The 26,209-nt window shown below is 43.5% G+C and overlaps 2 protein-coding genes across 2 annotated transcripts in view; both read right to left on the bottom strand.

Annotated features, from left to right (window-relative positions):
• The window catches only part of plekhg2 (pleckstrin homology domain containing, family G (with RhoGef domain) member 2), an 84,701-nt gene that overhangs the window by 11,723 nt on the left and 46,769 nt on the right, over positions 1-26,209 (bottom strand). Inside the window, exons 5-18 of the mRNA XM_080772838.1 lie at positions 20,620-20,686; positions 12,252-12,298; positions 8,576-8,726; positions 7,971-8,102; positions 5,092-5,274; positions 4,702-4,794; positions 4,289-4,375; positions 3,952-3,985; positions 3,429-3,515; positions 2,361-2,462; positions 2,148-2,186; positions 1,874-1,884; positions 1,262-1,414; positions 332-460 (exon numbers count right to left, since the gene is read on the bottom strand). Coding sequence (XP_080628964.1) covers positions 332-460; positions 1,262-1,414; positions 1,874-1,884; positions 2,148-2,186; positions 2,361-2,462; positions 3,429-3,515; positions 3,952-3,985; positions 4,289-4,375; positions 4,702-4,794; positions 5,092-5,274; positions 7,971-8,102; positions 8,576-8,726; positions 12,252-12,298; positions 20,620-20,686 — 1,315 coding nt within the window. The remainder of the gene's footprint in view (positions 1-331; positions 461-1,261; positions 1,415-1,873; positions 1,885-2,147; positions 2,187-2,360; positions 2,463-3,428; positions 3,516-3,951; positions 3,986-4,288; positions 4,376-4,701; positions 4,795-5,091; positions 5,275-7,970; positions 8,103-8,575; positions 8,727-12,251; positions 12,299-20,619; positions 20,687-26,209) is intronic.
• LOC308321205 (E3 SUMO-protein ligase ZBED1-like) lies at positions 13,112-15,096 on the bottom strand (the record flags this gene model as incomplete). Its single annotated transcript, XM_080772047.1, has 2 exons — positions 13,112-13,581; positions 14,004-15,096. The coding sequence occupies 2 exons, from the start codon at positions 15,094-15,096 to the stop codon at positions 13,112-13,114; spliced, it is 1,563 nt and encodes a 520-aa protein (XP_080628173.1).

Genomic DNA, 26,209 nt, shown 5'->3' with positions numbered 1-26,209 from the left:
TCTGTCTAAAAAGTGGATTTTGTCATTTTCTCAGCACGGAGAATAGGCTTTTCGACAATCGAAAAGACCGCCTTTGTTTCGGTGACGAGCGAAAATGATATTATTTATTTACATGCAGGCTCCCATTCAACAGAGGAACATACAGAGAACTAGTAAAGCTACGGACCAGAGGTGACCTTAGAGTGCAGTAATTATTTACCATGTCAGTGTGTACAGTAGACTGCAGTATTACCATGTCAGTGTGTACAGTAGACTGCAGTATTACCATGTCAGTGTGTACAGTAGACTGCAGTATTACCATGTCAGTGTGTACAGTAGACTGCAGTATTACCATGTCAGTGTGTACAGTAGACTGCAGTATTTCCCGGGTTCGGCTCTGGTTGATGAACTCCAGGATCTCCTCTGTGATGGACAGGGTGGGGGGGGTGATGAGAGGGGGGCTGCCCTCCTCTTCCTCTTCCTGTGAGGGAGAAGACAGGATGTCTACGTCAAGGGCATCGAGGCAAAGATACACGTGGTCGCCCCTATGTACATACAAGCTCCCCCTAAAAGCAGTGAGAATAGCTATAGCTAAAACGCAGTTAACCCACTACATGAGTGTTCTCAACCTTATTTTGAATCTTCAAGGAAACCCAGTTTTATATGATCTGCATCCCTGGGAGTCTCAGGGTTAATTTAACTCAGAGTGGTCCGGACCGTCTCTGTCGGGTGGACACGTCATATGTCCAAAACTGTTACTTTTCAGGGTTTAAAATTCGAAAGCATCAAAAGTAGCTACAAGCTCGACACTCGACGTAGGCCGTTAATTTACAAAAGAATAAATACAAAAAAAATAAAAAAATAAAAAGATTCTGCCAGACAGTGACGATATACACTTCTTTTGGCGGGGAGTTTTCATAATAAAGGCGCTAGAGTGCCAAGCAGATGAGGCAGATTTTACTCTGCAAAGCCCCGCCTTCCATTACCCCCCAAAACCGGGAAGCATAATATTCTACCTCGCGCTGTCACAAGTCTCTCTAGAAGCCTTTATGGCAAATGAAGGTCCCCAGGAGCTTTTTTCAGGGCCTCAAACCCACTACACAGCGGTCCAATTTCCCCGAAGAGCCCCTGAGAGCCAATGGCCCCTGGGCTACGGCCCCACTGGCCCAATGGCTAATTTGGCCCTGCCCACAGACGTGTAGGCTATACACGTCCAAGGCCCCCCGCGGTTTGATTAGAAGAGACGTGTAGACACATCCTTAGCATAATTAGTGTTGCGTACCTGTTCTTCATGGCTGTAGGAGCGTGCTGTCAGGCTGGCGGTGTCCGTCCTGTCTGGGTCCACCTCGATGACAGACGAGGCCAGCGTACTGGTGCTGCCACTGGCGTCCAGACTGTCCCCTCCCTGGGACAGCTCTCCCTCACTGCCACACTGCTGCACGTCACAACATTACACACCACAGTTACAGGGAGCTTATTTTAACCTTCTGCTTTCTGAAAAACGTAATAAATAATAACAATAATGTAGCTATATGTATACTGTAGCATATCGTCTCTGTCGGGTGGAAACCTCATGATTATTCAAATTCAAAAGCATCAAAAGTAGCAGCAGGTCTCGTCTTTTGTGAGACGCTGTAGTGTGATTTAATTTACAAAAAAAACACAAAAGGTTTGAATATGGAGATAAGAGGTCTCTGCCCGACAGCAACGATATCTACAATTACACAGACGCTTTCATAGGACTGAAAAATATAACATATTATATATTATATATACTTTCCAGGTCTAAATGGGTTGAAATATACACAAAATATGTTACGGTGCATCGTTAACAGTCTGGCTTTTAACTGCAAAGAAATGAATAGTGTGTGAAGAGACAAAAATTATCTCTTACCTTCAGAGCACCTGGAGCGAGAGACGAGAGGAGACAGACAGACAGACAGACAGACAGACAGACAGACAGGGTGAGAAAAAGAAGAACTTTACAGAAAAATCTCTAAAAGAGAAAACCAGCACTCACAAAACTCTTGGTGTAAAGCCCTTTAAAGTATTAAATAGTTGCCATGGTATTGGCACTATAGTCAAACCATTTCACAAACCAGATTAACAGACCAGTGACAGTTCAAAACATTAAAAACATACTCCAGATCAGCAAAGAGCAAACTCACCCTTTGGATGAAAGGCTGCTTCTATGTCTTTGGCAGGAGCTGCAACGACAACAGAAAAATGTAATTAAAAATATTATTAAATAAATTCTGGAACTGGTGGGATCATTGAAAAGCTTTGCATTTAAATGATTACACCGTGCTACTTTGCTACATCTATTTGTTTGTGTGTGTGTGTGTGTGTGTGTGTGTGTGTGTGTGTGTGTGTGTCTATACCTGACTGTCTGCGTGAGCGCCTATAGGGCAGGTTTCCCTCTAGCAGCAACGGGAGGCTCTTCCTGCATTTTTCAGGTGTGTAGAGGACCAGCTCTGGGGGCTCTGGAGGGACAAACACAACACACAGGACCATTCAACCCTGTATACTCCTTGACCGGCGGAGACCCCAGGGCTCTTAGCTCTGTTTTTGGCTAATCTCTTAGCCGAAAAGACTTGATGTACTAGCTCATGTATGAGCTTGTGTATGAGCTTGCTTGGCTATTCTCGCTGAATGTTTGCTCCAATAAGGAGGCTAGGGTTCAAGTGGTTAAGATTCTATTCTATGGGGCTGTAACTATCGACTGTTTTCTCAGCAACTATCAATTATTTTTTAATGAATCAAATAATCGAGAAGTGAGTTATACCTGTTTTTATAGCAAAAATAGCCGATAGCAAGCTGCAATGTGAGAAGACAGCTTAGGGAAGCTGAGAGGGAGATGGTGTATAGAAGAGACAAACAGTACGACAGCTGAGAGGGAGACAGTGTAGCAGAGACAGACAGGACAACTGAGAGAGAGACAGCGTACGGTACGAGAGACAGACAAGGACAGCTGAGAGAGAGAGACAGCGTAGGTCGTAGGAGTAACAGATAGAAGAGCAGCTGAGACTAAGAGAGACAGCCTAGGAGCGACAGACAATAGGAAATCCAGGAGACAGTCAGACCCCCTTTTCCACCGGTTGGTTCCCAAAGGGAACCGGTTCAGTTCTTTTTGGTTCTTAGTCCATGAGCCAGAGCTCCAAAATTGGTGGGAAAAACTAGACCTATATTAAATTTGTATTTATAGGATCAATACAAGTAAATTAATACATGATAAACCCTTCCTCAGTAGTAGCTTTTTCATATTTTCGATAATTTTGCATATTTTCCTACATAATGCCTCATTTGTATATTTAATTTTTTTAAATTTGTAATACAATAAATCATTGTCTTTGTGTATAAGTACTCAATTGACTAAGAACCAAAAAGAAGTGAAACGGTTCCCATTGGGAACCAACCGGTGGAAAAGGGGCCTCAGACACGGCTCTTACCTGATTGGCGCCTGCCTCGATGATAGCCGTTGTCCAATCGCAGCAAAGCAGAGTTCTTCTTCAGGTGTTCCTGTTCAAATTGTGGCGCTAAAAAAACAGGAAGATATGTTACTTCACCTACCCATATAATATGCTAAGGAACACATCTAAATTAAAGAAGAGATTCTAGACAAAAATAAATTTTATAACCATATGTTGATTAAATGAAATGCAAATGTGATATCATGTGATGATGTTAACATTTCTCAATAACATCTCCAACAACCATACTCCATACATTGGCAAGGTAAATAATGAAAGTGTATTAATGTAAAGAAAGTCTGGATTGGAGCTTTAGATTATTCTTTTTTTCCTTTGTTTTTTAATAAACCTTTCTTTTGTAGTATTCAAGTTTATCTAACAGTGAAATCATAATAAAACATATATAAACTATCCAACATATTGTGCAACGTTATAAATAAAATGTAAGAAAACAAAAATGTAATAGATTTAATGTGATAAAATAAGAAAGCTATTAACTCACATTGACAAAAGTTGTCTCCAAGGACTTGCCTTGCCTGAGGAAAATTTACAGTGAATTTTAAATTGTACACACACAGTTTGCATACTTGTCCACTTGGGGGCAGCAAAGTCTAACAGAAACATTCTTGTCGGTCTATTATGTTTAGAGATGGGGTATGACATTGAAATAACATAGCAATCAATTAACCATATAGCCGATTGATCCATCCATCCATCCATCTATCCATCCCTGTATTTTTTGTTTTTAATTATTATTTCAAAATATTTCCAAAAAAGAAATAAGTGGTTGAAGATGGATGAATGGATGGATGGATGGATGGTTCTCTACTATACTATACCTTCTGAGGCAGTAAAGCGGGGTGGTTCTCTACTATCAGTCTCTTGAGGTAGTGCAGCCACAGCCTCTTCTCCTCCTGGTTCTTAGTCTGAAAAACACACGAGAGACACTCTGCTGGAAGAAGTATACTGACATTTTATACTTGGGTACATGTTGCCATACTGCAATGTATAAATAGTCTGTTACTTTGTACCTGAGTAAATGCACTTGGTTACTTTCGACCAGTCAAATAAGGCAATTCCTGGATCCTCACTTATTTATAATAGTGGTATACCAGTGTACACCACCAGTGTTGTAGCAGTGAGGTTAAAAATGCTAAATGGTATACCAGTGTTGTAGCAGTGAGGTTATAAATGGTATACCAGTGTTTTACCAGTGCCACAGTATACAGTATACACTCATTGGCAGACTCACCTGTACTATATGTTGTTGTTTTGGTATGGTCTGGTCTGACACTTTGAACCACAGAGCATCCTTCAATGTTTCCACTAACAGCAGATTACAACACTAGAGAGAGAGAGAGAGAGAGAGAGAGAGAGAGAGAGAGAGACACACACACACACACACACACACACACACACACACACACACACACAGAGAGACAGAGAGAGACTGAGTAGTAGCATACATTTAGGAATTCTTGATGGGAGTCACAATATGCACAACGACTTACTGGAGCACAGCCATTTTCAACTGTCTAATCTTCGTATAATTAGTGTCAATTTGGGGGTCCTTGACATAAAAACGTTTGGGAACCACTGCTGTAGAGTAGACAAAGTCTTTGAAGTTATAGGTAGAACTTACAAAGATGTGTGTGCTGTAGACAAAGTGCTCCGGCCTCTTCTTGGCAATGAGCAGCATCTTGTCGAACAGGAAGAAGGCCCGCTCTTTCTTCACCCTCTGCACCTTGAAAGAACCCTCCAGAACCAGCTCTCCAAAGCCGCTGAGCTCCGGACCCGTCCAGTTCACCAGCAGCGACTCGATCTCCTGGTGGAGATGAATTATATACCTGTACTTAGATAACTGCCATATGATGTAAAGATGATCTTGATGATGATGAGGATGATAATCCCCCACATAATTGCCAAAACACTTAAGATATTAATTATAATGTAACATAAATAGCTAAAGAAAAAACACAAGGCATAAGTCATGGTTTTGTTCCCCCTAAAACCTTGGAGAATGAGTTTTCATGTAACACCAATAAGCACGAAATGAGTATACTACTTGATCCAAGCCGGGACACAATTGATTGATTGATGATCATTGAAATCAACATGCTCTTCAATGCCTTCAAGATTGTCCTATTGGGCCTTGAAAAGGTTGAGAGCCACTGGCGGTGGTTGTATTTCTATTAGACGTCCCACTCCTGGCACAACAGCTCACTAATCTGCTGCAGTGTTTGCGCATTGTTTGGCTTCACGCAGCAGATTTAGGACTTCTTGTTTGTTATTAGTCATTTTTTCAAGTACAGTTTGCGTCTGGAAATAGTTGACACACGACACGCATGCACACACATTCTCCAGTTCACCATAGAGCTCTATAATTGAGCAGTTTAATGACAGATTGTGTATGTTTTAAATAACAGGCAGCAGCTATACCTGCCGCACTGCTGCAGACTGCTCTCTCTCTGTGTGTGTGTGTGTGTGTGTGTGTGTGTGTGTGTGTGTGTGTGTGTGTGTGTGTGTGTGTGTGTTTTTTAACAGGTAAATATTACATAACAACACAGCTGTGCATATGACCTCTGACCCCACACAACAGCTGGGTATGATGGAATGTCAAAGCAGGACAAAATAATGATCGATTTGAGGAACAAGTTACAAAGGCAAACGACGCACGTGTTTCACCACGAGCATAACATGAGAGGGACAGTAAGTACGTAGTATGGACACTGTGGCAAACCAGGGGAAGCAGCCAGGCCTATTCCCCACAGAAGGAGGCTGGGGGAGGTGATAGAGGGAGTATATCACCCTGTACAGGTATTGCAGCCAATGGGAGCCTGGACATGGACGCACCTGCAGCCAGTAAGGCAATCACCAGAAGCTTTTAAATAGCCGACGCCCAAGCTGTCTGGTGAGTCAGTGTGGACTAATGGAGGAGTGAGGAAGCAGGAATCACTCTGTTCATGAGGAGGCTGGTATGAGGGATATCTCACAGGCTGACTGAACTCCACAAGGGAGAGAATACAGCACTCTCCCCCACCTGAATACAGTAGTCACTTGCTCTCTCTCTGCTCTGCCCACAGGACTGTGAATAGAAACCCAAGCCCCTGACAGGAGGAACCCTAAGTTGACGTTTTGCCCCGTTTTCCCCTTTCCCTAACAAGTTAATAAAAGACAATTTAAGTTACATGTTGAATCTGACTCTGAGCCGCTTATTTTATTGTGAATCTTGCCTATTCTCCCCTGGGTTGCCACAACACATATCTGACATAACTAACAGAGTGCTGTGCCTTGTATTTCATTGCTGTCAATTTTCACAATTAAAATTCAAATATAAAGTAGCAGAAGATCTATTAGCTTGAAACGCATGCGGATCTGCTACTTTTCATACTTAATTTACGTAAAATATGGAGTTATAGGATGTTTTAAGCCCTGGGCACCAAGCTCCGGGGACCACAAACAAGGCAAAAGAAAAGTGCTATTGCAAGTAACATTGGCAAAATATTGTTACGTTGAAGGGCCATTGAAGTACAGTAGGCCTACCACTAAAACAGTGTCAAAACGCAACAGAACATTTTCGGTATTATCTTCACTACAATACATTTTATTGCTGGTCTAAAATGTTATTTTAGACTAAGTAATCATAGTTGCAGTGGCTTTGTAGGAAGAAGAGCCGGCTACATTCCAGGGAGTTACTGTGTTTCCCAGGCCTGATGATGAGGTTCAACTCATCTCATGCTGTCATTACTGGAGGAAATTGAAGACGACCTCGGACAGATCATTAGGATCATTTCTGTCCATTACCTCTGAATGTGCTTTTGAGAGGAAAATATGATTGAATAAAATAACTTCCTTCCTTTGAGACTCCATGAACCATCTGTGCGGTCCAAACCACTGGCCAGAATGGCTCCATATTAAAGCGCCCTCCGCTGACCTCATTGGCAAATAGTCTTTTAACATGATTTCAATGCAGTGTTAATTTTGTCAACTAAAACTAAAACTATGACGAACGATGTTTGTCGACTACACAGACGAAAAGTATATAAAAATACGGATGTATCTATAAAATAGAAGTTCCCAAATGCTTGCTTGCTTGCTTGATTTCTTTTTTTCTTTCTTTCTCTTTATTGTCTTTAATTGAGTATTGAGTTATTTTTTTACCCCCTTTTTCTCCCCGATGTAGTCACATCAGGGAGAAAAAGGGCGTAAAAATATATATGAATCAGTGTGGTTGTTGAGGTGTACCTGCAGCCTGATGGCGTGCTCCTGCTTCCTCTTCATGTATGAATCAGTGTGGTTGTTGAGGTGTACCTGCAGCCTGATGGCGTGCTCCTACTTCCTCTTCATGTATCTTTGAATCAGTGTGGTTGTTGAGATGTACCTGCAGCCTGATGGCGTGCTCCTACTTCCTCTTCATGTATCTATGAATCAGTGTGGTTGTTGAGGTGTACCTGCAGCCTGATGGCGTGCTCCTGCTTCCTCTTCATGTATCTATGAATCAGTGTGGTTGTTGAGATGTACCTGCAGCCTGATGGCGTGCTCCTGCTTCCTCTTCATGTCATTGATGTACCAGGCCACGGCCGTCATGGTGATGATGGCGTCCTCCACCACCTCGTAGCCCGGGTCACTCTTGTCAAAGTGCTTGGACAGCTCCTGTGATCACAAGAACAAAACGTATCATCACGTATACGTTTAACGCTAAATCGCTAATGGCAGGGGTCATCAATACAGTATGTTCGTCCATACTGGCATTTATTTTATTTTATTATTTGTTATGTTCTTATTTTGATCATGAGATCATGAGACCCAATTATTGAACGTCAATACAGACACAGTATAAATTGGTGTGCATTTTTGTTTATTTTTCCGTGTGCCAGGACAACTCGTGATTACAGGATAAGAAAAGGTTATGTTAGATTTTATATTCTGATGTATTCAAATTATTCTATTTAGTGTGAAATTAATACATTTGCATTCATGTGTCTGTGTAACACATTTGTGCGGCCGCATTTGTGTCCGTGTGACCTGTGATCCAGGGAGAATAATTAGAATTAGCCTCCTGACGTTCGTGGCTCCATGAACTATCGCTGCGCTGGTTTATCTAAAGGAAAGATATTTTTTTTTACCTGCAGCAGTAGGTGGTATTTGAGGATGCGCTGGACAGGTTTGAGAAGGTAGGCCTCCAGGGGCAGAGAGTGGCTGAGGGTCATCTGTCTCTCCTGAAAGAACCTGACCAGTCCCTCGTCCTTCATACACTCCTTCAGGACTGCAACGGAGCTACACACACACAAACACACACACACACACACACACACACACACAGTCACACACACACACACACACACACACACACAAGCACGCACGCACCCACACGTGCAAAACAAAACAAAAACAAAAAAAGACATGTTGAATTTGTTTTTCCACATGATACTATGAAACATTAGTCCGCAACCCACATATGGGTCCCGACCCGACCCACTGTTTGGAAACTTGATTTAGTGGATATCAGAAAAACAATTATAGATCGCGAGAGAGCTGAGATGGGATCAGAGAGGGCTGAGGAGAGAGGTATAGATGAGAGGTGGGATGTTCCACATGTTGCACAGCTGGGGTGACTCTGCACTAGAATATCACAGCGGCTATACACAGTCTTTCTCTCACTTTTCCTTTTTCCCACAACACTGGCCAGCCAAGCCATACTGGACCATAAAACACCAAATGCACTGCAGGACATTCACATTTACTCAGATGTCAAGACAAGCTGTTCATCGACGATCTGTGCATGATCGAGACGAACACATCCAGAGAAGCTAGCTCTGTGTGATGTGTACATACGTCTGTACATCTATAATCCATGTAACTCGAGAACCGTTCGCCCCACCGACACACGCGTTCAACCCCACCACTGCCCGGTGTCGAATCAGTCGGACCCATGGTTGTCCAGAACCAGTACTTCATGCAATGGTGTGAATGATGCGATCATTGCAATGCCATAGCCTACAGCCTACAACGTAGCCTACAACGTTTTTCAATGTTCTTGAAATCTTTTGAAATAGTTTGGATCTCCATATACTGTAATGGTCGGATCGGCGGTTCTGAACAACTGTTATCCGACCGTTTTGCTGTTCCTGGGTTCCTGGAAACATTCAGAGAAAGCTGAAAGTATTTGACCTACTTCTGTTGATGTGAGCTTTAATGGCCCTTTAAGAGGACTGCTTATGGATTGTGAGTCTGTGACTGACATAGGAAGGAATGAAGACATATACAGCACACAAACATGCACGCACGCGCGCACGCACGCACGCACGCACGCACGCACGCACGCACGCACGCACGCACGCACGCACGCACACACACACACACACACACACACACACACACACACACACACACAGATAGCTTTGACATGCAGCCAATTTCCTCCATGTGTATCATATGGTAGGTATCATAAATGCCTTTCACACATGTACTGTAACATGGGAGTTAGACGGTGGGGCTGTACTGTATGAAGCATAAATGTCTCACTTATATAGGATGGTAGGACCTCACCACCAGAGCCATATAACGAGAGTTGTATCACTCCCATTCACTTCATCAGACCAGTTTTCTACAGAGCCTATACTATTAGGACCAATAGTGAAAGCCCTGAACCGGAAGTTTACGGAATGCACTGGAGTTTGTCACTATTTCACTGGAGTCTATGAGCGTTTGTCACAATTAAGTAATGTTGAAGTAGAAATATATCCGGGTCTTGCAGGGTTAAACAGCTTTCTGAAAAACATGTGTTTCTATGAGTGGTACTCAAACCTTTTCATGTCAAGGACCCCAAAAGGATTATGTATTTGGCCCTGTAACAGAGTGGTCCTCTGTTACTTATATGTTGCACAGCATATTGGCACTTTATTAACTTGCACAGTTGTATTTTATTGTTGAATACCGTTTAGCTGAGATGGCCACTCAGCCAACGAGTTCCACCTTAGGATATGCTTGGTGATTAACAAACATATGGGGCAATGTGGGTTATAGATGCAATATGTTTTGGAAGTGCAATAATGTGGAGTTCTACGGTTGAGGTTTTGATTGAATGCCTAACAATTGCCTGTGATGTGTTTCAGTAAGGATTGGGCGGGACCATGTCAGGATAGCAGGGGGGGTTAAGATGTGCTGTTGTGATTGATTATTTATGTTGTAGTGTGAAGGATTTATAACTTGTAGCCTATAGTTCATGTAGTTCACAGAAACTTGTAACATTGTATGGTTTAAGGTTATTTATTTATATACATGTATTTATTGTATGCTTATGTATGTATTTATGGTACGTTCTCATTTGAAGACACCCCTGTTAATGGTATAGTTCATTATCTCCAGCTGGGTATAAAAGGCTTCCATTTTGCCAGGGAACGGAGTCTGTGCTCGGAGTAGAGAGCTTCCTGTATTTATGCCGGTTTGTAGTGCTCATTTGGTGAAAGTTACGTACCATTGGTTAAGCTTTACCAATGCCTCTGTACTGTTTCTCCAGCCACTAACACGGTCATTCCTACAGGCCCCATCTCAAAAGATGTTGTCTCCATTAGCAAATATTTGAGTTAAAATTGTTAGCTTAAGTATAGGCATATATTCAAAGATTTGCAAAAATCTTCAAGATTTTTCAGATATAGCAGATCTACAAGCTTATAGCATGGCAAGAAGTGACACACTATAGCATATCTACAAGCAATATTCTCTGTGAATTTACATCAGTGAGCCAGCCAATTTACGACGTGTTAATGATGCTTCTATTCTCGAGGCGAGATAAGCCTCCTAAGCCTCCCTGATGTGTTTGGAAAGAAAGATCACTAGTTCATCCATGCGGCTATTTTTTTATTATCGTTCGAGTTGGAAAATTCAACGATTCAAACTCCTATGACAACAAAAACAACAATTCTTTGCTGCAGTAGGAATGTAACGAGATATGGCCTAATTATTTCAGACGGTCCCTGCGCCCTCGTCTGTACAGAGACCAATGGTATTTTTCCAGCCTCACTTTGAGAGGAAGGCTGGTTTTGATAAAATGTGGTTGTAGAGGTGTCTGTATTTTAACAACACATTGCTATTGACCACGGAAGTTCAATTGTGGTTAGCAGTTTAAGAGACGTTTAAGATGAACACTCTTCATGCCTATTTTTATGTATAAAATATACTCTTCCGTCTGTACCTATTCCTTTGCACCCTTTTCTATAGATATTTGTGTGTCAATGGGAGACTGCATATAAGCACTTCAATTCCTAAGCATATTTCACATTGTATTGGCACATACTGTGGGTCATGTTCTATTGAAGGAAATGTATAAAAAAAGAAAAAGACAAAAAGTAGTAGAATTTTCAGTTATATGCGAGTGCATCTGAAACTGAAACTCTCCTGTTGCGTGGCTCTGTACACATGTGAAAGGCCAACACTGGGCAATGTCCCGACCTGTTTCCCTGGACATTTTCCACATTTCATAATGTGAAAACATAAACCAACCACATGCACTAAGATCTTATGTTATATCCTATACCCCATCCTCTCCTTCCCTTATCCAAACTCATTCTATCATATTCTATTTCTCGTGAAACGCTTAGCGGTTTGCTGTCATCTTGACTTCCTGAAAGAACACATCTTGTATCTCAATGGAATTGTGGAAGCTTGAAGGACAATAATTTAACTTCATAATGATGCTACCAGCTGTGTATGTACGTGTGTGTGTGCCGTGCATGTACGTGTGTGAGTGCGAGTCTGTGTGTGCGTGCGCGTGGATGTGTGTCACTGTGTGTGTAGACTTACCTGGGGTAGTTCATACAGTAGAGAGTATAGATGTCAAAGGCTTCACTCTGGACAGAGAGAAAAGAAAACAAACACATTGTTAGAGGAGGACCAGAGACTTGTTCTGATACTCTGCTAAAGGTCAGTCATCCCTTGCTTTTTGGAAGAGAGAAGAATGAAGAAATATTGAGAAACAGACAGGAATGCAAGTTATTTTGCCTGGCCAACATACAGTACACACACACATGCATGGACGAACGCACACACACACACACACACACACACACACACACACACACACACACACACACACACACACACACACACACACACACACACACGCACACACACACGCACGCGCACACGCACACGCACACGCTAGGGCATTAACGACTTGAGATTTTTCCCAGTCGTCTTGCCAGACAGTAAAGTTGAAGTCGTATCGATTTATCGTTTATGGCGAGGGGGGGGGGGGGGGGGGTTCGGCCGCGGGAAGGCCGCGGAGAAAAAACACACTTGACACACTGCTGTTCAACTTGAGCAACTTGTATTTAAAGATCTGTGTCTTTGCAACATATCACAGTATGCACTTTTCTTGAAATGTCAACCCAAAACAATAAGGACAATTAGAGGCAGAGCGCATATTATATTCAGTCAGTCAGACAGACCACATTGCTGTCATTGCTGCATGCACAAAAGACGTCAGCTTATTAGGCCTACAATAAAATAAAAAATATATGCGCTGACTGCACTGCACTCTCAACTTGAGACAACTTAATTAAATTAAATTAACTCACCCAGATTATGCTTTTGAAATAAAAACGAAAATTAAATAATCCCATAAAACGGAAAATAATTAGGCCTACATTCAACATTCTATTCTATTCCTCCTCGTCGCTGCTGTCCTCTTTCACGATCTTGGCCTTGTCCTTCTGGTTTTCGTGGAGGAAGATGAGGGTATCCACGTGCTCTGGATGAAGGCTAGACCGCTGTCGGGTGATTGTATTCCCAGCCAGAGAGAACACCCTCTCACTGGGGGTGCTGGTAGCTGGCACAGCCAAGTAACGTTGAGCGAGTTTGGCTAATCGCGGGAATTGCTCCTGGTTTCGGGACCACCACTTAAGAGGGTTATTCATTGTGGGAATGTGACGAGTCGCGAAGTAATCCTGTATCTCCTCGGCTGGAGTGGAGCGACCGCAACGCTCATCCTTCCCGCTTTCAAAATGTGGACCGAAAAGTTCCTCAAAGTCACTTTCCAGTCTGGACCTTTTTATCACCGGGCGCGGAACAGCACCATCATCCCCATCTTCAGCTTGGATATTCCTCTCGTCGTCATCATCATCATTTTCACCTGCAATGAAAATGAATAACGCCGATTAGTTTACTTTTACATAACATGCAAGAATAATTGCAGCCAAATTGTATTTAGGATTGGGCCTACATTTCCATAGTCACCAAGATAATTATTATTATAGTTTAAAAAATAACGAAATAAATATAGAAATAAAACAAATTATTTTTTGTAGGCCTATAATAAATTAACAATAACATTGATAGCTTTTATGCACGCAGTAACCATTTTAACAGTCCGCCTATTGGTAGAACAAAGTTGAAGTCATTAATTCTAATTGGAAACACGGTTGTTTTTAATTATACATAGTAGAGCCGACTGTTATATTAACAGCATGGGCTATTGTGACAAAATAAGTAATTCTACTGGACAGAATTATTAATAGACTTATTAGACTGCACTTTAAGGCATTATAACATTACCTGCGGCAACAGGCGGCAGCTCGGCGGCGGCCTCCTCGTCTCGCAGCAGCTGATGCAGGTGGTCGCGGGCGTCATCTCTCTTGCTGTCTGGGAGGAACTGCAGATGGTGGAAGCGGGGATCTAGCTGACAGGCAATGATGGGAATTGACTCTGCCAGGCCATCGGACTCGAGTTTGAAGCGAGTTACCAGTTGTTTTTTAACAGTGGTTTTGAAGTGGCGGATCGCACCCAGGTCCTCTTCCTTGACACAGAGGGTTTGGTTGACGGTGTTGAAAATCACGGGATAGAGGAAGGACAGGCCAACATGCAACTCGCCACACATCAGTTTGGTAGCCTTTGCCAGGGGAGATAACACAGGAATGAGTTGCTCTATCAGCTCCCAATGTGATGCTCGCATCGCGAGGGCCTTGGCTAAACTTGGCTTTGTCACAGACTCATCTGCCAGGACAGACTGGACGGGGATCCTTTGCTCGTGTAAGCGTTCAAGCATCATGAAAGTGGAGTTCCACCGAACCGCACAGTCATTTTGGAGTTTATTTTTTTTGGGCATTTTGAGGTCATGCTGTTTGGCCTTCAGAGCGCAAGTTGCCGTCGATGAATGGCGAAAATGACTCACGACACGTTTCGCCAGCTCCACGGACTTGGCGATTTCAGGTAGGACTAATCCAGCTTTTATTGCCAACTGTAGAGTGTGCCCTGCACATCCGAGGTCTGTTGGCGACAGCTCACACATCTCCAAGGCCAGGTTCATGTTTGAGGCATTATCGTGCACCGTACAAAACGCCTGTATGTCCCACTCTTTGATTATTGCAGACAGGCGAGCAGAGATGTTGGTAGCTGTGTGTCGCTCTGTCATGAGGGAGGTAGTCAGGACTCTAGCTGTCATGGTCCACTCATTTGTAATGTAATGGGCCGTTACCGTGATGTAGGGCTCCATGGTTGAGGACGTCCACAGGTCCGTTGTCAGCGACACACTCCTGCCTTTCATCTCCTCTTTAATGCTGGCTCGCACGGAGTCACTCTCTCGGTTGATATTAGCCCACAGAGTTTTGTGGCACGGGGCTGTGTATTCCGGTTCAAAAAAATTCAGCATCGCTTTGAAGCCTCTCCCTTGCGCTATACACAAAGGTCTGGTGTCTTGGACGATTACATCTATAATTAAACCTGTGATATCCCGTTTTCTTTGGTCTGATAGAGGCTTTTTGGCGTAACTGCTCATTGACGTCTGCACTGGGCGACTAGTATCCCCCTTACCGGCATGCTTGTTTTTGAGATGGCCGAGCATAGCGCTTGTGTTCTTGTGGTACGCGTAGGTCGCCTTACAGAGTGTACAGGACACCGTTTGTTTTTCTTCATTTAATGTGAAGTATTTCCACACGTGTGACCGGCTATTTGTCGGGGTCTGCGAGCTGGTTTCACCTGCATTCTCTCTCTCCGCCATTGTTGTTTTCGTCTTGTCACCTTTCTCCTTATTTTTCCCTCCACCGTGCTAAGTTCCGCACTCTGTGTTTAAGTTTTCCCTCCACTGTGCTAAGTTCCGCCCTCTGTGTTTACGCATGAGGTGATTATTGGTAAAGCCAGGACACACTATCAGGGTAAGCCAATCAGGTTTTGCATTCCGTGTCCCACACACACAATCGCATGAAAAAAGGGGAGGAGAAAAAAAAAAAAAAAAAGCTCAACTTTCGACTCGCGCTGCTGCGAGTCGACTCGTGATAATTTATCGATAAATCGATAAATCGATTTTTTGATGAATGCCCTAGCACACGCACACGCACACACTCACACACATCTATCTATCTGTCTTTCCTCTCTTCTCCTCTCCAATATTTTCTTGTTTCCTCTGACACATTATTGGCTGTATAGCTTTACAATCAATACAGTGTGTGCATGTGTGTGTGTGTGTGTGTGTGTGTGTGTGTGTGTGCGTGTGCGTGTGTGTGTGGTGTGTGTGTGTGCGTGTGCACGTGTGTGTGCGTATGCATGTGGCGTGCGTGTGCGCGTGCACATGCATGTGTGCGCGCGTGCGTGTGTGTGTGTGTGTGTGCATGCGTGCGTGTGCCCTGTGAAGTGCTCAGTCAATTTGGGGCCCCACCCAAATTCTTGTCCATTCCCCAGACGTGTCGTGATGGTATGCAAGTGGGGCTCAAATATGCCGACAACAGTCTGCCCGCCTCTACGTCAGAACTGGACAGAAACTAGACAGTAGTCACCCTCAACTCCCACAAACATCTACAGTACAAAGCAAAGACGGAGTCGTCGGCATTCATTTCCATCTCAATGTAAACTGTAGTCAACATCGCGGCGGCGCCTCCAGCCCTCAGCTGAACTCCAATATGCAGATGACTGCACGCTGTTCAGTGGGCTGTTGATTTGTCCGGCCGGGGGCCTATCATGTTTGTTACTGTGGGGTTAGGGTTAGGTTTAGGGCTTAGTTATAATTGGGCAGGGGGGGGTGAAGGGTATACAGTATAGTGAGTCCCAGGACAGGGGGGACCCAGGGGTGTGGGCGGGGGTGGATTCAGTGGAGCGGGGATCTCCTTATGAGACAGATGGTACACTTGATCCGTCGGACTAGCGTCATGGTTTTCCACTGCCCCGTCGGACTAGTGTCATGGTCTTCCACTGCTCAGAGTCCCTCCGGCATGTCCTCAGGACTAGTGTCATGGTCTTCCACTGGTCCGTCGGACTAGTGTCATGGTCTTCCACTGCCCAGAGTCCCTCCGGCATGTCCTCATTGTGGTAGGCTATCTGCCGGCACTCCTCCCTTCTTGACACATTGTTGCTATAGTTGCACTATTAAATTAGACTTTATTGTCCCAAAGGGATATTTGTTTTCCCAGCATGGAACACATAAGGAACAGTAGCATACAACACAACAAACAGTACATCCAGTAGTAAATTACTACCATCCTTCCTAACACACAACAACATGTAAGTGAGGCACTTTGTTTAATGCCGTAATGGCCGAGCGGACAGACTCCTACTAGTGTTAATTATTCACAGATGTCACATTACTTCGTTTGTTTGTTTTTTGCTTGACCACAAATTAAGTTAAGAATGTTATTTAGAATTAGAATTGTTGTTTAGACAGATGCTATGGTCATTGTTTCCCTGGTCCTAGTTTCTTAGAAACACTACATTGTTCTCTTTGCACTCAACTTATTTACCTTGTTTAGAGTTCCTGCAGCTTACTCAAATTTTCGCTCTGGAAGTCTGGATAAGTTAAGTATGATAAATGCCTCAATTTTGCACGGTGACATCAGTGCGTACTGCGTAGCATAGAATACATCAAAACCCACATCAGCCTTGCCTCCGCCACACTCACCTAAGATCAAAAGTCTTTAATAACATAAACAGCTGATAGCAGCAGTGTATGTACCAAGCAGGATAGAGGTGACTCACAACTGACTAAAGCACTGAAACCCCCCTGCACCCCTCTGGGAGATATGAAGTCATCTTCCATAACCATTGACTGCTATAATCACGCAAGTATGTGTGAGAGAGAGAGAGAGAGAGAGAGAGTGTGTGTGTGTGTGTGACAACTTAAACCCTGTAATCTTGGTAAAATGGACATCAGTTTCGACTGTAGCCTACTTGGACTGTACTTCCTTTTTGTCTCTCTAGACCAACTATCTTTGCTAAAAAAATAACCGATCTACAAGCTCAGCCATTTGTATTTAATGTAACTCCAGAATATAAATGCTGGGGTTCAGATGGTTAATGTAGTAAGCCTTGTCGAGCCACGTGGCCCATAGGGCAGGCGCCTCCTGTTTCTGTAGCGTTGAGATGGGGGAAAGCAAGTGCATGGTCAATGTAATGTTGGCTAATTCAGACCACACACACACACACACACACACACACACACGCACACGCACACGCACACACACACACGCACGCACGCACGTGCACACACACACGTGCACACACACACACACACACACACACACACACACACACACACACACACACACGTGCACACACACACACACACACACACACACACACACACACACACACACACACACACACTCTCTCTCTCTCTCTCTCTCTCTCTCTCACAGACCTATAGGGCTGGAGATCACACACAAAAACGTTCTTACAGGCTGACGTAACACATTTCAAGAACAACCTCCAACTCCACAACGCTCCAAAAATCCATGGATAGAAACCAGCCCAGAGAGGTCATGACCTTAACCTACTAACATGTACACAACCTCCTACTCTCAAAACCATGGATATCTTTGACGACGACGTCGGGCAGAAACCTCATATAACTTTCTATGTTTAGACGTAAATTAAGGTCCTTCTTCATGATACAAGAGTGTCGCACAAAAGTAGTGAACATAGGCGATCTACAACGCGACACCATTGTGAGCTTGTGGATCGCCAATTTTCACTATTTCACTATTTTCCTTTTAAATAACAACCAAAATGGAATGGAATGGACAGAACATACAAGGTTTCCATCTGACAGCAACGACATAAACCAGCACAGAACTGGAGGTCCTAACCTAACCCATTAATACATGATCTCATGTGCCTCCTACCCTCCTGGGGAGCCAGAGAACGCTTGCTGCGTGCATACAGGGACATACGTGGTTTCACATAGACCATCACAGAGATGCGCGGACCACAACGACCAGAAAAGACTCATTTTGACCTGAGATCAGATTCTAAAAATGTCTTCTACATCCTGACAATTTTCTGAAAAAGCTATGTTTCTATGTCAGTGCAGGTTCTTCGATTTAAAAAAATAGCAGACCTACAAGCTCGTAGCTATGAGCTTGTAGATCTGCTATATTTCAACAGCTAAAGCATAACATAATGCTAACACCAAAAGGGGTTCCCGCCCAATTAATAACCGATCTGCAAGCTTACCATGTGTGTTGCATCGCGACATGTTGTGAGCTATAGTGGCTATTTTCAATAATGTATAACTTTTTCCCTTCCTAGTGAAGTAAATGGTAAATTTATATAGCGCCTTTATCCAAGGCGCTTTACATTCACCCATTCACACACCGAAGCCATGCAAGGTACCAACCAGCACATCGGGAGCAATTTGGGGTTCAGTGTCTTGCCCATGGACACTGAACCTGACATGTAGACAGGAGGAGACGGGATTTGAACCGCTGACCCATGGATCATTGGACGACCTGCTCTACCTCCTGAGCCACAGTCGCCAAGTCAATGGTATACTGTAGGCAGCCTACAGTATTTGTCATTGAAATGTACTGAACTGAAAGTCATACATACTCAAGAATAGTATACTCAAAGAATATACTAAAATGCAGTACTCAAGTAAATATAGACTACGTTGTTAGCATCCACCATGCACTGCGTGAGCCATTGTGTATGGGAGCGTTAGCTAAACGTCTTACCTCAGTGTTAATGACGACCATTCATTACACACACTTCACTTTATGGCAGCCTTTCAATAGAAATATTATTACATCATATAAATATGACCCACTTTCTACAACCATAGCATCTGGACCCGTGTGTGTGTGCGCGCAAACGCGCAAGAGCACGTGCACGTGTGTGTGTGTGTGTGAGTGCACACGCATGTGCGATGATAGCCGGACTCTGGGAGCTGATGACATCATCACTACTGGACGACTTCCCAGACATCATAAAAGAGAGTCTCTCTGTTCACTGATTGGTTGTGGTGACAGAGCGTGGTGAGGCGCTGGGTGACTGCGATGGTGACGATCGGGTAAAAAGGACACACACGCACGCACGCACGCACACACACACACACACACACACACACACACACACACACACACACACACACACACACACACACACACACACACGTATACTGTAGCTTTGTTGTTTTTTTACTGCTATTTTTGCTACCTTTGACGACTTCTAAGATTAAGATTTAGGGCTCTATACTCGTCCATGTTTTCGTCCTATGTTTTAGTGTGAAATACACAATACAGTTTCATTCATAAAGCGATGTTTTTTTAGCTGTAGTTATTCCACTACCTTTAGTTAACTTTAATAACCCTGAGACACACACGCACATGTTCACACACGCACGCAGACACGCACATGTTCACACACGCACGCACACACGCACATGTTCACGCACTCACGCACATGTTTACTCACGCACGCACGCACGCATGCACGCACACACGCACGCACGCACTGACGCACGCACGCACACACGCACTGGCCAGACATTAAGGTTATTATGTGTGTCTGTCTATGTGCTAACTTAGCGTTTCCATTGAACTGCAGGAACAATGCAGCTACTGTCTGACACACAGTCACACAGTTATTGTACATACACACGCACACTTATTGTACATACAGTACACACACACACGCACAATCTCAAGTCCATCTACTAGAGAGAATGTGTCACACAGGAAGAGAGAATATAGCTACGGTAGATCCCAATACTCAAACGAGTGTCCTCGAGACGTGAGAAGCAGGTTGTAGAAAGACGTGAAGAGAGATACAAATGTGTGCGTGTATCCGTGCATCCGTGTGTTCGAGTGTTCGTGCGTGCGTTTGTTTGTTTGTGTGTGCGTTTGTGCGTGTATGTGTGTGTTCGTGCGTGCGTGCGTGCATGCATGCGTGCGTGTGGTGTGATACTCACTCTCTCTACAAAGCACTCAGCGATGGCAGCAGCATGGTGGCTCCTCTCCAGGTCTTCTAGCAGGTCACTGTTAAGACACATGATGACATGACATCATCGTTAATCACACTGTTTGAGGCATGTCTTTGTAGGTGAATCTTTTTCTAAATATATTTTTGGGGGTTTCACAAATTTCCATTTTTAGCTCCCTTTCTTTTTCTCTTGCCAATAAGAACTCAAGCTGAGCTTTAACATTACACTTTCTAAAATGGATAGTTCCAGTTCTTAATTCTGATTGTTCATGCTCTGGTCGAAACCAGATCTGGCTCAGCCCGCTTTGCAATTCCGGTAGGCTATAGAGCGGATACAGAAACCTATGGTGTGTGCAAAACATTAACGGGTAGAGTAGGCGGGATCTACGATAAATTAAATTCCACCAACATTCAAAACATGTTTCTGGCTGCATGGCTGACAGACTGACACACTATCATAGTTAGTTCTGATTGGTTCAAATCAATTTCTTTACGGGAAAGAAAACAAGGAAAACTAAGAATGCCCAATGCAACGCATTACTCGGATGTTTAAAGGTTTCATGACATTAGGCACTGCTGCACTTTTCTGATTTTTAGCAGTGTTTTTCTGGCGTTTTCCCCCAAAAATGAGTCCAGTCTGCAAGGACCTCTGTATGCTTTTGGGGTTTTTGATCTGATATTTGGACCCGAAATTGGGAGGGGGTTGACCTGAAATGGACCCAAATTCTTTCTGTGTCCCTTATTTAAATCTCTGCGAGTTCCGGCAAGAACTTCATGGCACTTTCACGACTGGTATCACTGTCTCTTCTCATTTCTAGTTAACCACGGCCTTGCGTGGCTTGTTGCTTCATTTCACTCGTAATGTGTGGACAGGGAGAAAAGACTGTTAAGTCTCCAGTCATTAGAAATGGCAGACACATTCGGAATCCACTTTGACTGTTTGCTTGGAGTGAAATGCCATTTGTGTATATACTGTAATTTACCAGTAGTAGCTTGTTCCTGCATACAAGACAAAGTACTTGGTATTCACGTAAAAACCATTACAATAGTGATGTTTAAAAAAAATAAACACTAGCTAAGCTAAAGAAGGAAAACATCCCGCAGCCAAATATAACAGACACTTCAATCAAAGACAAACATGCACTGTCTATGGAAACTTGGAATGACTTCTGGCTTTATTTATGATGTGATGAATACTGTCTGACTGTGTGGCATCTGAACTATGCTCTGCACACTCACACACTGCATGGTGCTTTTGAGAGCATCTACCCCCTGGTTTGCGTTGTTTGTTTTGCAACCCCCTGTGTTGAATGAACACTGAGGATTTGACTGCGTAGAGGAGTTGGTGATGGAGAGAGGAGGAGAGGAGAAGAGATAGAGTGATGCAGTGGTGACAGAAATAAACAAAGAGAGGAGGGAAGGATAGTGGCTGGTATGGAAAGAGAAAGGGGAGAATATGAGAGATGGTTTTGAGAAAGAGAGACCGAAAGAGAGACAGGGAAGGAGAACAATTCACTCCACGCCACTGCACTCTGGTGTGTGTGTGTGTGTGTGTGTGTGTGTGTGTGTGTGACTTCAAATTCGACACACAAGTTCCACAGCCCCACAGGGAGTGCAGTGCCCGGTGTCGAGTCGGTCGGACCCACGTTTGTCCAGAACCACCACAAAAGGCCTCTGCCTGGGCTCTGGACCGGGCCCCTATGCAGGCTCCATATATGGAGCTGGCCTGTTCTGACATCACAACACTCCATATTTGGGCATGCCTGACACAGAACTCCATATATAGGAATAAACGGACATAGAGAGAAAGATCCAGAAATCTCCATATATGGGCATAAAAGGGACACAGACAGATGGGCGGCACGGGTACTCTGACACGGGGTTAGGGTTAGGTTAGGGTTCGGGGAGGGTGTCTGACTCATGGTGTGTCTGTCGCCACCCAGAATAGTGACGCTATAAGTAATACACAGCCAGGTTGGATCGCTGCTTCCCAAACACTCATCCACCCATTAAGGTGTAAATGGTTTGCTACAGTAGCCGTCAGCCATCAGGTGGGCATGTGTGGGCTGGCCTGTGTTCAGTCTGATCTGTAATCTGTAGTACGGCAGTGGCAGCCTCCATCGTGCGATGGCCTGTAATATGAATTAGGCTTTACTGTCAACAGCAACCAAGAATGGACACAGCACATTCCTTTCATAATGATAACCTATCCTGCAGTCAGGCTGATGACAACACCTCTGCCATTACTGACTTGTTTATGCATGGCGAAATCCTCACTGTTAACACTTTTAGTGTAGAAAAATGTAACCACTCCATTTGGCCTATAGGTTGGGAACGACTTTTAAGCTGTCTGCAACCTAGAACTTCTTTTAATTAAGTTTATTTTTTATTTTATTTTATTGTATTTTTTTGTTAAGTTAAGTTAAACATCTGTATATTCAGATAGTACTCATTGCTTTATGTAACAACATAATATCTCTAGCTTTAAATCAGGGTACTTTATTAAAGTTAAAAAATGTTTCGACTCCTGTTAATTTAACTCTGAGAGTGTACAAATGAAACCAAATAGGATCCATTTGGTTCCATTTGTCCACTGAGCACTCATGGTTGATTTATTTTTTCATCTCTCTAGCTTTGTAGAAAACACAAAAATAAATGAATTCAGGTGGCTCGCCAATTTCATCCATTCAGGAGACCAAGCCATTCATCAGCTTCAATTCCGATTTGGTCTGAAGGAGAGCAGTTTGTGAACCCCGGGTGGGACGTACAGTATAAGAGGTGCATTGCAGCATTCCGTTACTGCTCAAACATGATGATAAAGTAGGCTATACATTAAGGGGTATAGACCAAAACGCTGTAAAACGTGCAGAGTTCAAAAGTTGAAATTCCAAACAGTTAAAGAGTATGTTGATTTGTGCCTTTGGGTGATGTAGCAGCACTGCTATCGTACAACCATCACTCCTGTTTAATATGTATGCGCTAGTGTATATTTATCTGTTTCTACAGTATATGTGTGAATGTACAGTATGTGCCTTTGTGTGTCTGTGTGTCTGTGTGTATTTATACGCAGTATGCAACAGTGTGTGCACTGTGTCTGTGAGTGTGCATGTGCTGTGTGCATTGTCATAAATCTCAATTAGGCTAATGTATTCATTTATATACATGTATTTATCATTCTTTATTTGCTATATCTCTCTTTTCTATATGACATAGAAGGTTTTCACTTACTCTCATAAGAATGTATGCCTTCAATTAGTGTTATGTTTTTTTTCTACTATATATTTAGTTGGAACTTTGCTTAAAGACTAGCTGGAATGAAATGGGGAATAAAAGTCACACACATTTAGAACATTTTCATAGTAATTTTGTATTGAACTACTACACTATATCGTTTCAGGGGGTTATTGTCAAGTGTAAGTATAATATTAAAACTGGCTGGGTGGACCGACGGAGGGAAGGACAAACCTAATGTGCCCACTTTTATCTACATTGTATATGTTTTGGAGATCAGCTCATCTGTCTGACATCCTCAGTGATACCAGCTACCAGCAAGCGTTATTATACTGTGATTGTATTGTCAACCATACAGGCCTATAGGCTACAGAGAGAGAGAGAGGCTATATATTACATTTTTATTTGGGCTATAAGAATTGGTCCCCTGGGCAGGGGGAAGTGTAAAGGGGTAACGTATCCAATGTGTTTTAACATAAGATTAAGAGTGTGTGTGTGTGTGTGTGTGTGTGTGTGTGTGTGTGTGTGTAACATGTCTACAGTTGTAGTAACACATGTTCAGTTGTTTAAGTGACAGATTCATGATTCAAAGGTTTGTGAGGTCTTCAACTCTCACCTTTAGTTTACAATATAGTGTCACCATGTAGGAATGTTCATCTGACTGAACCCATAATTTCACACACGCTCTCTCTCTCTCTCTTTCTCTCTCTCTCACACCCACAAATACTGTACATACACATACACCCACAAACATTGTCATTATCCTGTTTTATCCTGTGTGTGTGTGTGTGTGTGTGTGTGTGTGTGTGTGTGTGTGTGTGTGTGTGTGTGTGTGTGTGCGCGTGCGTGCGTGTGTGTGTGTTTTAAGACATCATGCGGTCATTGACATGGTTAGCATGAAGGGTGCATGAAGTCAAACATGCACGCACACACACACACACACACACACACACACACACACACACACACACACACACACACACACACACACACAACACACAACACACACACACACACACACACACACACACACACACACACACACACACACACACACACACAACACACTGTCTCTCCTACGCTGTCTCCCTCTCAGCTTTCCTACTGTCTGACTCAATAACAAAAAACAAAAGGAGTCCGCTTATGTCTCTGTATTATAAATGGAAGTACTTGACTATGATATACTGTACAGTATGTTATTTAATCCACTCCACATGTGTTTAACATTAAGACAGTTGTGTATGGACAGCTCTTATAACACTCTAATAACTTAATAACCTTATGGAAGGAACAATTCTAGTGGGTGTTGGTGTGATGTGTACATACGTGTGTGTTGCATTTGCCTTTAAGAAAGAAAGAGAGAAAGAGAGAAAGAAAGAACAAAAGAAAGAAAGAAAGAAGGCCAGCCAAAGTAACATAATGAATCAAAGTGATGAAATAGGTCAATCCATCTATTCTTGACTTTTCATAAAACCTAATCAATACCTGATATCAATATCAATGATACCACATTGGACACATTTACTCCCTGCTGATCAATCAAACCTCAACAGTGTGTTCTCTCTCTCTCTCTCTCTCTCTCTCTCTCTCTCTCTCTCTCTCTCTCTCTCTCTCTCTCTCTCTCTCTCTCTGGCCCAGCTCTCCGTGAATTGGCTCGGTGCACCATGGGAACACAGAGCTAGTAAAGTTCTCTTTAAACCCAGGAGAGCACTTTTTTCTCGGCTCAGCGCTTTTATGCGACAACGTTTACGACAATGGACACTTCCTGGGGTCTATGGCGTTTGATCGTGTCCATGTCCCCTCCCTCGCCATCTGTGTGTTTCCATCTCCCGCTCCGCCTTTCAGATGGGACGCTAACTCGAGGTTACGTTTGTAACCCAGCTTGTTCTCTGCTCAGTGCAGTGCCTTTGTGGTCACAGTGTCAGTCCCTGAGATTGGGACATCGGGGTTAATTTAATACCATAAGCATAGAAATACCTATACCTGCTTGGCAGTCAGCATCAAGGGTTGGGTTGGGGGTAAGTCCTATACCTGCTTGGCAGTCAGCATCAAGGGTTGGGTTGGGGGTAAGTCCCTGCCAGTATATATAGTGTCGTGTCTAGAGATAGTTTTTAATCATTTATCGTAAAATAATCACAACAACCGGGTGGCTGCTCAGTAGGAAACGCACGCACGCACGCTCGCGCGCAACAGCTGTGCAGCCATAACAAGCCCTGTGGGAATGCATCACCAGGCATAGCTTAAACATGAGGAGATGCAACTCTGTGTGTGTGTGTGTGTGTGTGTGTGTGTGTGTGTGTGTGTGTGTGTGTGTGTGTGTGTGTGTGCACGCGGATGTGTGTGTGCAC

Source organism: Protomyctophum bolini (assembly GCF_963924005.1).
Source record: "Protomyctophum bolini genome assembly, chromosome: 9".
NCBI classification, from domain to species: domain Eukaryota; kingdom Metazoa; phylum Chordata; class Actinopteri; order Myctophiformes; family Myctophidae; genus Protomyctophum; species Protomyctophum bolini.
Note: the sequence above shows the minus strand (reverse complement) of the source record. Positions and strands in the feature narration are given on the sequence as shown.